General features: G+C 41.2%; 1 protein-coding gene and 1 non-coding gene across 2 annotated transcripts in view; both read right to left on the reverse strand.

Moving 5' to 3' along the window:
* The window catches only part of LOC106648624 (ecdysone-induced protein 78C), a 106,144-nt gene that overhangs the window by 13,899 nt on the left and 77,709 nt on the right, over window positions 1-14,536 (reverse strand). Inside the window, exon 3 of the mRNA XM_023460314.1 lies at window positions 12,253-12,315. Coding sequence (XP_023316082.1) covers window positions 12,253-12,315 — 63 coding nt within the window. The remainder of the gene's footprint in view (window positions 1-12,252; window positions 12,316-14,536) is intronic.
* Window positions 3,188-3,259, reverse strand: Trnag-ucc. Its single transcript has one exon. It is a non-coding gene; the product is annotated as a tRNA-Gly (tRNA).

Genomic DNA, 14,536 nt, shown 5'->3' on the forward strand with positions numbered 1-14,536 from the left:
ATGTATACCATGTCAAAATGTTTAAAATGTTTCTTCATTTTTTTCCGATCGAAATCGGTGAATCTCTCATATATATTTTCTAGACTAGACAAAACATCAATGAGTATAAGGCATATAAAGAGGGATTTTATTGGCTCAATAAACAGCGATAATTCCCAGTTAAAAGGAACGTTTAGTCACGACGCGCGCCATGAGAGAGCGTGTCACAAGCCAAGTCTCTCTCTCTCTCTGTCTCTCGCATGGCGTGTGTTTGTCTACATTTTTTCCCCATAATTTAACGTAAAACGTCGTTTCACGTCACCCACAGAAGAGTTGGCAATTTTTGCTCTCGTGCGAGGCGCACAACACAGACAGCGAGATACGAAATCGTGCCAAGCACCTCCGAGCGGCGCACGGACAATGGGGACGCCTTGTCATTGTATCGGGGGCTACACACACACATGCGGCGCATGGTTTAACGACGCGCGCCACATCATGGTGTGGCTTTGATTTTTTTATTTTTGTTATAAGGTTAAGATAGGAGAATAGAGAGAGAGAGAGAAAAAAAAAGGATGCTTGTGTATGTGTGGCGCTTTGTTGGAAATTTATATTGATCGATTTTGCGCGCGCGTTGCGATATATATGGTAGGTAGTAGGTGTTGAAATAAAACGCTGAGAGGAAAAAAGGGGAACGATTTGAAAAATGCAAGATTCGATAGAAAGATTTATGTGGCGCGGCATTTTTGAGGCCAATTAAAATTTCTATATCGTTTAATCGAATGATTAGCCTGCGAGAGCGATTACTCGTCTTTGTTTTTTGAGCGTCGTAAAAATTTATCAAACCGACTTAAACATAATTAAACGACAAACGATAAACAATTAATCGGAAAGCTAAAATACGACTATATACGTCGTACGAGTTGGTGATAAGCTTTATTGCTTCCTCATAGAGGAAGCTTTGTGACGGACCGATTTTCGACTTTCATAACTAATAGTCGTAGAGTACTTTTACATATATATTCTTAAACTAGATCGAATTGCTGACACATGTCTGTATGTGTTTGTGTCAGCGTTGGGAAGAGGACGTCTACACGAGTCCGCTAAACTGATTTCTTTATCGACATGGTCAGCATAGCCAACCTTGTAATTTGAACCGTAGCAAATTACACAACTATATGTATTTTAAAAAATGTTCATATAATCTCTACCATATTAACATTGTAAAAAATATGTTTGTTTTATACGAGTTCTTTGTTGACTATATATTGTTCGTTAACTATTAATGATAGTATGTCTGCGTTAGACTTGCGCTAATAGTTTTTTAAGTGATGTCATAAGCTATATAACATTTCGTATCGATGACGTACATAATGAAGTTCTTTGGATATTCAAATTTAATATCTAGAGACCGGTTTGGGGAAAATGTTTATGAAACACTAAACACAACGTTTTTAATTATGTAAAAAAATTTCCGAAATTCATGATTTTAGTTTTAAAAAATTTTCATCAGAGTGTAATAAAATAGGATCCACAAGAGATACTCCTGATGAGATCGATTTAAATTTCTTACATCAAGCATAATTATTTTTAATCATTAAGAATTTGAAGCATTCTGTGAATAGATCGAATAAAGGATCTGATGGGTTTTCAAGACAAAGTCAAAAATTTCAATAAAGAATCTCATCTAATTCTTTACTCAGACTAATATTTTTATATCTGCACTTCGCACGTTATTTGTTATAACTCACAAACATAAATGTTTCATTTTTTAGGCGTCCAAACGATGTTCCCCATTTATTTTATAAATAATACAAATTACGAGCATTCATATGTCACCATGGTAATTTATTTACACGGAGCATCACTTATTTGCAAGTTTATAATGTATGGTATCATCCGGACGATATGAATGTAAAAAAAATTTGTATGAATAACAGAGTACAAAAAAAAACTGAAGATGTTTATTTAATAATTTATAAACAGAAAGACATAAATGAACATGCACTAGTTATATGTCTGAATTAATAATTTAAAACAAATAAAACGCGTGAATTTTATTTTTTATTAGGATATAGTAAATGAAACATTAGGGTTTTAAATTGTGAGGTTGGCTACGCTGACCAAGCCGATAAAGAAATCAGCCTAACAGACTCGTGTAGACGTCCTCTTCCCAACGCTGGTTTGTGTGTGTGTGTGTTGGGATGTGCGCAGTGACATCTCGATGACGGTAGTTCGTATCTTTACTGTAGATGTCTCATTTTATTCGTTTTGTTGTAAGGAAGAAGCCAAAATATCATTTTTAGTCCTGCGTTGAGTATTTAAAAAGTTATGAGGGATTTTCGAGAAAAAAAATTTTTTTTTCGTGTTTTTTTAGTTTTGTCATATTTGTTTTAAAACAAACTGGTTTTTTAAAATAAAAGTAATAATTTTTTTAAGGAAGAGCTTTTAACATTTGATTTAAGATAAAAAGTGTAAAGATTTACCGTAAGTTTAAAAAGTTACGTTTTAAAAATGAAATTTGGTTTTTATGGTTTTTTCTTTTTTCTTAGTTCTATGTTGTTTCGTGTTCAAAATTTATGATGTTTTAAAACATTGTTTATAGATAGATTAAGGATGAAGCCAGAAAGTTTAATTTAGTGGTAAACGAAAAAAAAATTTTTTTTTTTTTCATATCGTTTGGTTGAGAAATAATTTATGATCGAAACTGTTTTGTGAAGAAATTAGAAAAGGTAATATTAATATTTCCAATAGCCCGCGAAAAACAAAAAAGTCCCAGAGTACGTGTAATTAGTATCCGAGGCGAAGCCCAGGCCGATAAACACGTGCTCTGGGACTTTCTTTTTTCGCGACATCGGCCTGTATACTATTATTCATACACAGTGGCCCGAAAATCGCTCTTCCAGCTTTGAGCAGTGGCAGAGAAGTAGTGACTTTCAGGCCGCTGGTATGAAAATTATTTTTTTTTTCGGGAACTACTTTAATTGTTACGTCATCGTGAAAAAAATTCGATAAAAATTATATATTAAAGAATAGAAGAGCGTTGGCAATTAATTCCACAAACAAAAATAATTTATGGTTGAAACTGTTTTGTGAATAAATTAGAAATGATTATATTAATATTTCCAAATTAATTTCAAGTTAAAAAAAAAGTATGAGGAAGCTACTTGCCAATGTTTTTGGCCTTTTGGTATCAAAAGGCAAAAAAACCTGCGATGGCCGGGAATCGAACCCGGATCAACTGCTTGGAAGGCAACTATGCTGACCATTACACCACCATCGCAGTACATTAGGAAGGATCTCATTTATGCACAAATGCCTGGAGTTCGTACTACTTTGCTATCTCATCAGGAAAATGAAGAAAATCCCTCACCATAACAATAGGCGATCGATTTTCCTCGTACTCCACATCAAAGCGGATAATACCTTCGCACCATCCCCGAGTACAAAGCGATCGAATAGAATTTTCCCTTTACGAATAATTTTCCGCGTGGCTTTGGCAAGAAGCGAGTGAGAGAAACATGCATACGGCTCTCTTGCGTTTAATCGTCTGCGGAAAGTGTAACTACTGCAGCAAGTAGACTAATCGAAAGCGCGAAAATCAATAAAAGCTTCGTGTTTATCCGGCGTTTTTCACTGCTGAATTTACTGCTACTACTATTCACACACACATGCACACACATTGAGTTATACTATAGCTCAAAGTGGCAGCATCCACATGTTTCAATACGTAACCACCGGCGCCACCACAGCTGAATCCCTTTAATTATTAACGACGAGTATCGCGAGAGATAGGTATGCACTCTCGCACATAAACACACAAACACATTGCCAGCTATACAGTAGCTGTTGCCTGCTGCTGTTTATATCGATGAATATTATAGATAGGTACATTAGCGCCGTGGAGCTAGATACAGAGAGAGAAAGAGAGGATAATTCGTCTCGCCTCGCTCGGCTGCATACATAACTGGCCTCTCTATGTAGCTAACTATCCGAGCTTTCACATTTGAATGCGGTGCGCAAATTATTATACATGTGCGGATATATATTATTGTATATAAAGCTCTTTCGCGCATAGGCGAAATTCTGACGGCAGCAGCAGCGGCAGCACGACGCCGTGTACGTATGTACTACGTGCGTACCCCCGATTATCAATCATTTAGGCGCGCATACATACAGTTTTATAAATCGGAGAAATACGATCGGAATCACGAGTATATAATAATAATAATAACGTAACGAACAATGACGTGGCGGGCTATATGCAACTGCACATGTGTGCAGCCGAACTTTTGTAAAGCAGCAGCAGCAGCAGCTACACGTACATATGAATAAATCATTTCTATATAAATGTAATCACTGCATCAATCATGCGAGCGCGGATGGGTGCAGGCCATTTAATGAATATCGATCACCCGCAGCAAATAAGCAGTCGTCGTCGACGTCGCGTCGGACTAGTAGAGCCGCCCACCGCTGCGTACATACATCTACATTTATATTACACACCTACCACTATCCACTGCTGTGTGTGTTCAAACGCACGATTCGGAATTGATGAATTCGAAATATGCAAACCAATTGCCAGCGAGCTTTACAGCCAAAGGTACATTCGTGTACGTATTAACGCGTCGCGCGCCGCGTTTACATATAATCGAGACGCGTACAGTAATGCCGCGGTATATACAGAGAACCCGCCAGGAATCTCTTTTATTCCGAAAATTCACTTCGCGACTTCATTAGCGATATATACTCGCCCGTGTGTGTGTGTATGCGTGTATGTGTGTATTTGCGCCGCGCAACGCGTAACGGTAAATCAAACTCATCAGCCGCGCTCGTGTGTGCTTGCTGCGAAACAACAACAACGCGACGCGCAACGAGCTTCCGAATTTCACGTGTGCATGCGCTATATAACGCGGCGCACTCGTTGTTCCTGACGTTTTTTGCGATAGGTATAGTATAAAGCAAACGTACGGCACGCAAACCCTTTTTTCTTTCTCCTTCTCTCCGTATACAACTGCGATCCACGAGCACATATCAGACGCGACTCGCGCGTGTGTGTTTTATAACGGGTTGCGCGCGCTCTGTGTGTGTGTATACGCGCCGTTAGAAAAGATTCGAGCAATTGATGAGTAATTTTTCAGCAAATGCGATTATTATTGCGTCTCTCTCCCTCGTCTCTCTTTGTACATACTTTTTTTTCTGCTGCTGCTCCGGGATTGCAGAGCGCGAGTATTATGCGATTTGCGGCTTTTTTGTGTTGCCGCGCGCGCTGACGAGAGGGAGAGAGGTGTAGGACTTAACGAGGACAGAAAGAGAATCGTTGAATTAATTAAGACGAGTTTGCGGTGTGGGATCGAGACTCCTCTTTTTTTCGCTCGTTCACGAGCATTACGTATGTATATATATGAATCTTTCGCTTCTTTTGATGAGCAATATGAAGATCAAAAAAAAAAGAACAGAGAGAGAGAGAGAGAGAGAGAGAGAGAAAAGGTTCGTGGCGCGGCGTGACCTCGAAAGCTCGCAAAAAAAGCTGTGCACGATTTTCTTCTAATTATTTCGTCCCTTGGTGGAACTGCTACATAGCCACCCAATTCCAGGAGGAAAAAGGTACTACTATCTATATAAACAGCTGGCATGTGTTGTAAGAAAGGTAGAAACAGTTGCTCTCTAGCTGGCGGGCAACTGCTTCTATACTAGCTGACGTGCAGGATCACATGCATGCTTGGCAAGGAAGCGGAAAACGGTCGATGAGGCGAAAAAGGAAAAGACGAGCGCAGCAGCAGCAGCAGCAGCAGCAGCAACGCAAAAAAAAGCAACGGAACGAGCGTGTGCAGTACATGTGCGTATAGAGACGCGAGAAAAAAATGTTGCCGCTGATTACTCCTGCGCTCGCTCGCTCGCATGTGTGTGTGTGTGCGTGTGCGTATATTCAATTTAATATTCATATACGTACGTACTGCGAGGGAAACACGAAGAAAAAAAAGGGATAGGCAGAGAGATAGGTACCGAGGGAAGAACCGTAGTTTTCGTTACGTAATTTCGTGCGCAACAACGAGTGCAGTGCGTTGCTGCTGTTGTTGTTGTAGCATCCAATACAATGCCCTATTGTGATTTTGGTGGTGCTCGCTCACACTGCCTATCGTTACACATACGTGTGTGTAATCCATTTTAATACGTTGCGCGGTTCTCCTATTTTAGACTTCGATATTATATGCCATTTTGGATACACAATGGCCACTTGTAACGCACTTTTGTTCCTTATTATAGAAAAGGAATTTTTCATAGAGAGATATTACACTTTTTGGGAGCGCAAAAATACTCGTGTACATGAGGTAGATATATACTGTCTCGTTTACTTCGTTTTACGAGTCATCGTACTCGATCGGCGAAACTTGAAAAGCTCGAGAAAATACACACACACACAAACGTGCCGTTATACGCCTATGTACAGTATATAGGAAAAGGTATCATCATCAATTTCCCCGCTTCGTCTTTTTTTCTGATACACATTTATACGTAGTATATAGAGAGAATGCACAGCAGTAGCAGCAGCACTACGTATAGGGTAAACACGCCTGCGGCGCTGCGTGGCGGCGCTTTTTTTTCTTTGCTTTTTTTGTTGTTGCTCTCTCGTCTGCGCGGAAGACTAATTGTAACCAGCTGACGACGACAGGTTGTTGCCGCTGAAAAATGTCGCTCTATATCGTCGGCCGCGCCGCGACGATTTATCGAGAAATTTGCCCCAGTAGTCGCGCGCTTGCACAGTCGTCGTCGTCGTCGTCGTCGTCTTGATCCAGTGGATTTCAATATAATAATCCCGTCCAATCGATTGTTCGTCGTTTCTCGTTATATTCGCTGTGCACAGATGTATTGTCATCGTTAGTCTACGAGTGGCGTATAATACCGAGAACGAGAGCGAGAGAGAGAGAGAGAGAGATACTGCTCGACATTTTCCCCACGCTTCGTCGTCGTCGCTAGCCGCGGTAAATATGTGATTTCTTCGAGACTGAAATATATACCACTATACTCGTTTTCCAACAAATGAACGGGGTCCTTTGGCGCGCTCGGATCGTAGAGGCAACAGGAACAACAAAAAAAAGGCAGGAGAGAAGCGAAAGAAAGAAGAAACAAGCACCGATCCGTTACGTAACGTTAATACGAGTGCTGTATATGTATGTGCACTGCTACACATTCCGCACGACGCGTATACTCAGCTGCGCGTACACACATGTGAACGCACCGCACAAAAAAAAAGAAGTCGAGTAAAGTTAAGTAATGTCAGTCTGGCCACATCATATTTTTTTCTACTTCGCGGCGTACGGTGCAGTCGTCGCCGAGCTGCTTCCCAGGCGCCGCCGCCACCGTTGCCACCGCTTTCGTTTAGTAAATTTAGCGATTTATCTTTGAATCGCGCGCGTCGTCTCTGCAGAGGGAAAAATTTTTATCCCGAGCAGCAGCAGCAGCAGCAGCATCAGCAGCAGCAGCAGTACGAGAGAAAAAATATAAATTTACCCACCAGCGGGCGAAGTGTTGAAGCAAGGCGCGACTGACTGCATGCACGCGCGCGAAAATAAAAGCTTCCCTCTCTCTTTTTTTTCTCTCTGCATTTGCTTTTGCTCCTGTTGCAGTACGTACAATTTTAATGACGCACTTGAGCTAAAAATTCTCTTTCATCCTTCCTTCCGTCCTTCCTTCCTCTCGCTCCTGTATTTTTTTTTGCTCGCAGTTTATACGTATACAAATTTACATTCAACTCCATTATAATGTATATGTACTCGTGCAGCGTTTTATTCTCCTATCTTTTATATATACGAAATGCAAATACACTCGCTCTCTTGTCTTCGATGGCGCTCCCTTTGTCGCTTATGTACGCACGATATACCCTTTCGTTAAAAAAAAAATATAAAAAAACCCCCAGTGTTGAGAATAATTAATGTTCGCGTTTTTCAAGGAGCAGCTAGTATCGCTCTCTTGCCCGCGACGACGCAGGAGGGAAAAAAAAGCTCAAATCACTTTTTCTTTTGAAAATCGTCTTCTGCTCCGCTGCAGCAGCAACAGCAACATCTCTTTATTTTTCATTCTGACGTCGCCCAGAGCGGCGGAAAATGCGTTCTTGTCCCGTCCTTCTGCGTCCATCTTATGTACGAAAGAAAAACGTTGTTATTTTAAACACGTAAAAGCGTAACGACTCAAGATTTAAGCGCGCTTCTCTATATATCTCCTCAAAGAGTAAAGCACAACACACAGCGTACACACACAGACAGATACACCTGGCAGATGTTTCGAGTCCTTGAAATATATACTTGATCTCTCTCTCTCTCTGAAAAGTCGTGGTTTAGAAAAGTCTCAAGGAGCTCTTATTCATTGCTCCAACCCCCGACCCTTAGTCCGTGTACGTGACGCATCGAGATACGGACACCTTTACTCTTATCTTTTTTACGAGCTTCTTTTTCATCGACGAATTGCTCGTATCTAAAATATTTAAATACAAAAAAAACAGGAAAATCCTTGAGATAGCCGAGATATAGATATAATATATTGTTACAAGTAATGTAAACAGACATAAAAAATATCTCTTAGCCTCTAGACAAATATGAGTCGGTTCAATGCCAAATAGTTCCATGCCACACCGCTAGGGGGCGAGGCATTTGAAAACCCGAAACCCGCTACAAGAAACGTAAAGATAGGTATATAAGTCAGAGCGCGTATGATTTCTACGAGGCCATTTTTATGACCCGTCCGTGTTGACAGAGACCGTAATACGCGTAATACAAGTTTTGTAATTTCGCCCGCGAGCTGGATAAGAAAAAGGACCTATACAAAGGCTCTCTCGGCTGCTGCTGCAAAAGCAGTCGATGTTGAGAGACGTAACGCGCGCAGCGGTGCAAGATATATAATAGGCTGCTGCAGTTTCTTCACCAAAGCCGCGTTTGACGAAAAAAATCTATTTAAAAAATTTTGCAAGAAAGCTTCTCGACGAGGGTAAATTTGAAAAATTTCACGAAATAGCTCGAGCGAGCTGTGCGAGAGCAGCGCGTGTAATATCAAAAAGTTGAAGAGGAAGAAGAAGAAGACGAAGTAAAAAAAAGTCTTGATATAACGGGCGCGACGACAGAGAGAGAGTATATAGCGGTAGACGACTCTCGCATCCGTACTACGACTCGGTGTGCTGCTGCTGGTGGTAGCTAAATTCGCCTACACAAAATATATTATAATATCTCCGCGCACCGAGTAGTCTCTCTCTCGTCATATCCTCTCTTTGGCAGTCTTCGCTCCCTCCTCTCGAAACTAGGTCATAATAACGCTCGCGGGCCTACAAGCTCTCCCTTATACACACTTTTACACATGCACATGCACAAGCTCAAGCTCAAGCGGCGTATAGACCTGCGCGCTACGACGACGACGACGACGACGACGACCAACTCGTGTCTGTGTGTGTGCTTCCGTTCGGGGCGCAAGCGCAATGCAAAGTACTACTACCACTGCCGCTGCTGCTGCTGGCTGTAGCAACAAAAGCCTCTGTACAAATACGTATATAGGTATATTTGATATAAACTCAGCTGCTCGATCGGGCTCGTTATTGCCTCGATGCGAACGTCTACTACGCGCGTGTGTGTGCGCACAGCACAGCCTTTCGCGTTTCAAACGTACCGCGTATATATATTCCTGCGCGAGCTTTCAAAGCTTTTGCATATATAGCGTATACATATAGGAATAGGTAAAGAAGCGTAGCTGCAGCTCCCGCGTAGAGTTTGTTTTTCTTTCCCTTCTTTCTTTTTTTTATCGTTCTTTTCATTCTTTCTTTCTTTTTTTAATCGTTGCAGCCCCGCTACCGCCTCGTTGCGCGCAGCAGCAGAAAACGACCAAGCTCTAGCTTCGACTCTATATGCTATATACCGAAAATAGAATTTTCAAACTGATTACGTAACTGCGCGCTTACGAACGAACGCCTGCGAGTGTTAATTACACGACATCTTGCACGTGTACATGAGTATATGGGCTATTCCACAACAGGTGTTGCAAGCCCAAAAAATGAAGTTGAAAGTAACCATTTACTCTTCAAGAACACAATGAAAAATGAAAATCCTGAAGGGCACAGCCCCCTAGGTCCAACCCTTATGGATCTACAGGGGCTCAAAGTTGGATTTTCATGGTATGAGGATATTCTGCTTTTTACTCTGCTTTTCTGGGGGGACATAAGAAAAAATTTTTAAACCATGTTTTTTCATGTAAAATTTGATGTAGAATTCAAATCTGTACTCAGATGAGACATTAATAACCTCAAAACCCCTTGAAATAGAAAGTATGGTGTAATAGGACATAAATGTCAAAAAAAAAATATGTTCGTATACCTCAAATCAGCCCATATTGTAATATGTTCATCGATACACCAAAATACAACTTCTGATAAAGTTTGGTAACTGAGTCTCCATTACAGACAATTTGGTAGCTAGCGAAGAGGCAAAAAACATGGAAAATGAGGAAAAAACCATGTTTTTTGGGCTTTCAAAAGCTACATAATGATCTGTAATGGAGACTCAGTTACCAAACTTTATCAGAAGTTGTATTTTGGTGTATCGATGAACATATTACAATATGGGCTGATTTGAGGTATACGAACATATTTTTTTTTGACATTTATGTCCTATTACACCATACTTTCTATTTCAAGGGGTTTTGAGGTTATTAATGTCTCATCTGAGTACAGATTTGAATTCTACATCAAATTTTACATGAAAAAACATGGTTTAAAAATTTTTTCTTATGTCCCCCAGAAAAGCAGAGTAAGAAGCAGAATATCCTCATACCATGAAAATCCAACTTTGAGCCCCTGTAGATCCATAAGGGTTGGACCTAGGGGGCTGTGCCCTTCAGGATTTTCATTTTTCATTGTGTTCTTGAAGAGTAAATGGTTACTTTCAACTTCATTTTTTGGGCCTGCAACACCTGTTGTGGAATAGCCCATATATAGTGTAAGAGAAGCAGCGGAGCAATTTCCGCGATATATATATATCTGCATCTCTCTCTCTCTCTCTTTCTCTCTGTACGACGGAAGCGATCGTAGTAGCTGTAAGTGTGTGCAGTGTGTAGCGAGGCATTAAATGTTCGCCATGAACACGCTCGGGATATTTAAGCTTTTGAATTAGTCCTTGGGAGCTTAAAAGCTGCGGCGCGTTACAATTTCACCGATATATATAAGTAGAGCTCCGAATGCATAATACATACCGACCCCGAAATGCATCAATTTTCCGGAACAAGGCAGAGCGGAAAAAAACTTTTCCTGAACTGCGGATAAAAATACAAAGTCCACACGAATTCATGAGCTTGCCTTCGGTTGAAACTATCGATTAAAATTTGGTTACTTCGAATGACGGAATATATTCTCTACGCGCGTATATAGCTATTTGAAATATAAATTGAAAAATCGTCGGGGCATGCACGCGACGAACAGAACACAGCGACGTTGTGTCAGGGAGAAAATGATTAATTGAACTGTATACATGCATGACCACCACCACCACCGCCACGTCCCGTGCATGCGTACATTAAACTACCCCTCTACCCCCTTGCCACTCCACCCCCGCCACGGCCACGCTATAAACGATATCTATGCGTGGTCCGTATTCATTTTAATGCATATTCGATGTTGCGCGCAGCAGCAGAGAGAATTCGAACGAGAATACGAGCCCGGTCGTCTGTGTGCAGTGGTTCCGAGGGACGTCGACGACGATGTGTATTTTGCTATTTTTCGTAGCCGCGCTGCCGAGCGAATTTTTCCTTTAATGTACACAAACGCATACACCAACGAATCACATATATAAAGGAATGGGTATATGTGTGTGTGCGCCGCTATACGCTCATCCCTTCTATACACGTACGCGTTTGCGGCTCGGAAAATTGATAAAGGTTTTACATGCGGCCGCGCTGCGGATATAACGATGGCTTTTTGCGGAATTGAATTGCAAACTGCCGCTGCGCCGCGCGAGCGCGATGAATGGAGAGCAGCAGCGAGAAGAAGGTTTTTCATTATTAGAATTTCCGAGGCCACGCGAAGTACAAAAAAATGGAAAGATATAAAAGTTATAAGTTTCTACTAATCTTTCGGGGAGAGAGAAATCGTCACTTTTCAAAATTTTATCCATTGAAAAGTATTCGAGTGTACAGTCGCGATTGAATTGGAGATATATGGTACATCATCAAAGTAATAAATAAAAAATATTAATAACAAAAAAAGAAGAAGGTGGTAAACATCTCGCTGGTGTGCGGGCTACTTACTTGGTGCTTTCAATTTAAGATAAAGTATATTCGTCGTCGCCACAGTCATTTCGTATGACTCTCCTATAAAATCAAAAAACAGAAAAAAAAATTATTAAAAAAAAAACAACTTATCGTTCGTCAAAGCCAATGAAACGGGCAAAAAAAAACCACAAGCGCAAAGAGATGCAGACGAAAGATACGACAACTGAATACGATGAAATCGAATATTACGTTGACCGATCTAGCAGTGGAGAAGAGTAAAGAAGAAAATAAAGCTCGCACACACAGCGCGTTGTAAGCTTTTTACGTTTTTCAAGATAATCAAAATAAATGAGGGAAAAATCGCGCGCCGCTGCTGCTGCTGTAATCCTACATCTCTCTTGGAAAGAAAGAGAGCTACATCGCAGACACGCGCGGTGACTGTAGCAGCAGCTTCTCGCGCGCCAAAGAGTCCGCAAGTATCTCTCTCTCTCTCTCTAAGCTCGTAGCAGAGCTTACGTCTCTTGCATAAACCATGATGATGAAGCAGCAGCAGGAGCGTATGCTATATGTACGTACGTACGCCAGCGGCGAATGTGCAATCAGCGGTTTGTTTATATGCTTAAAGATACACACACACACACACATAGTTGGCTAGAGCTCTCTCGAGCCGAGGCTATGTTTTCCTTATACTAATACACCTGCGCACAACGTATATATACACACAAGTATACAAGCAGAAGTGAGATTAAAGGACCAATAAAACTGTATACATACACGTATATATAGAAGAGAAAGTTGCGCGCGCTTTGCCCGTAATTAGTTTTCGCGCGCGCGCCTCCAGTTAGTTACAATTTTATATGCGCGTCATGGAAAAAGATGAGTACAACACACGTGTGTGTTATTACAGTTGCGCCGATAAAAACGTAACGATGATTTCGATATCGAAAATTCAGGTTAGTAATACGGCGTATAGTACTAGCATAGAGAAAAAAATAAATGACCATTGAAACGAGAAAAAGTGAAAATTGATTGTAAGTGTATAAATACACACACACACACATAAAAAAAGTACCATTAAAGAAGCTCCACTAACGAGCCACCGACACCGTTGCTGGTATAGAGAGTGCCGAGCATTTTATACATATTCTATATATTGTACGAGAACATATATATCGACAGGAGCTCGGGCTTTATAAAAAAGATTTTTGCGAGCTTAACAACACACAAACGCGCGTGAAATGAAAATTAACCGCTCTAGTTATTTATTATTAGGAAACTTTAGGGCGCGTAGGCGGGGGAGAGAATCGTGCAGTTATATTTACGCGAGTAGTAGTAGCAGTAGTGCATTATTATTGCGTCGAGCACGAAACTGCGCGCGGGGAGCTGAACGTTTTTATTTCCAAGTAGAGCTGCTGGCTGGGCGAAGGAAGCGAAGAAAAAAAAATGAAGTAGGAAACTTTGAAAACAACACGTATGCCGCGCCAACTCGCGGATTCCGAAACGATCGCATAATTTTTTTCTTCCTCTTTGTTTTTTTTTTTTTTTTTTTTCATTAAAGTTTCTTATGCAGGCAGCGGAGATAGAGGATGGTCTCTCTACGTAAGCGCAAAAGCAAACAAGTAAACACTTTTGATGGAGTAATCTCTCTCTCTCTTTCTTGTGGATTTTTGGACTGCGCGCGGGTTAAACCCGCTGCAGTGGATAGTCAGTGGTGCGCGGCGCGCGCGACCCACAGAAATAGCCGCTCTCAGTAGTTTTGCCCAATATAGAGTCAGGCGTTTTTTTTCTCTTCACGGTCGGGAATTTTTATTCGCCCCCCCACCTTCTCTTTCTTATCGGATCCGGAATAAATACAAGATTTCCGCTCGGCGTGCAATCTACCTACTCTACCTGCGTCGAGTTTGAATAAACTACTATCGCTGCGCATTGGAAAAAATTTGCGCGTCGAGTGCATCTTCTGTAGAAGATATAAAACCCGCAACGCGAGATATATGTACGTTTTGTTTCGCACTGCACAAAATGGTTTTACGCAAAATCGATACACCCTCTTTCCATTACGTTCGTTACGATATCCCAATGAATATAAGCGTGGAAAGAATAAAAAAAAGCAGCAGCAGCTTGCATCAATCCCACGGCGGGGGCAGAAGGTTCGTTGACCCGAGAGACCCGAGAATTGTATACATATTTTCATCGACGTTTATATTGTTTTGTGCACGTTTCAATGGCAATTTCAAACTGGCACAAAGCGAGGATAATATCGTTGAAGTATCAATGCGCAGATGAAGAATCGGGCCGAGAGAGAAAGGAAAAACAGGGTCAG

This window comes from Trichogramma pretiosum, unplaced genomic scaffold, assembly GCF_000599845.2.
Source record: "Trichogramma pretiosum strain Unisexual culture from Peru unplaced genomic scaffold, Tpre_2.0 scaffold77, whole genome shotgun sequence".
NCBI classification, from domain to species: Eukaryota; Metazoa; Arthropoda; class Insecta; order Hymenoptera; family Trichogrammatidae; genus Trichogramma; species Trichogramma pretiosum.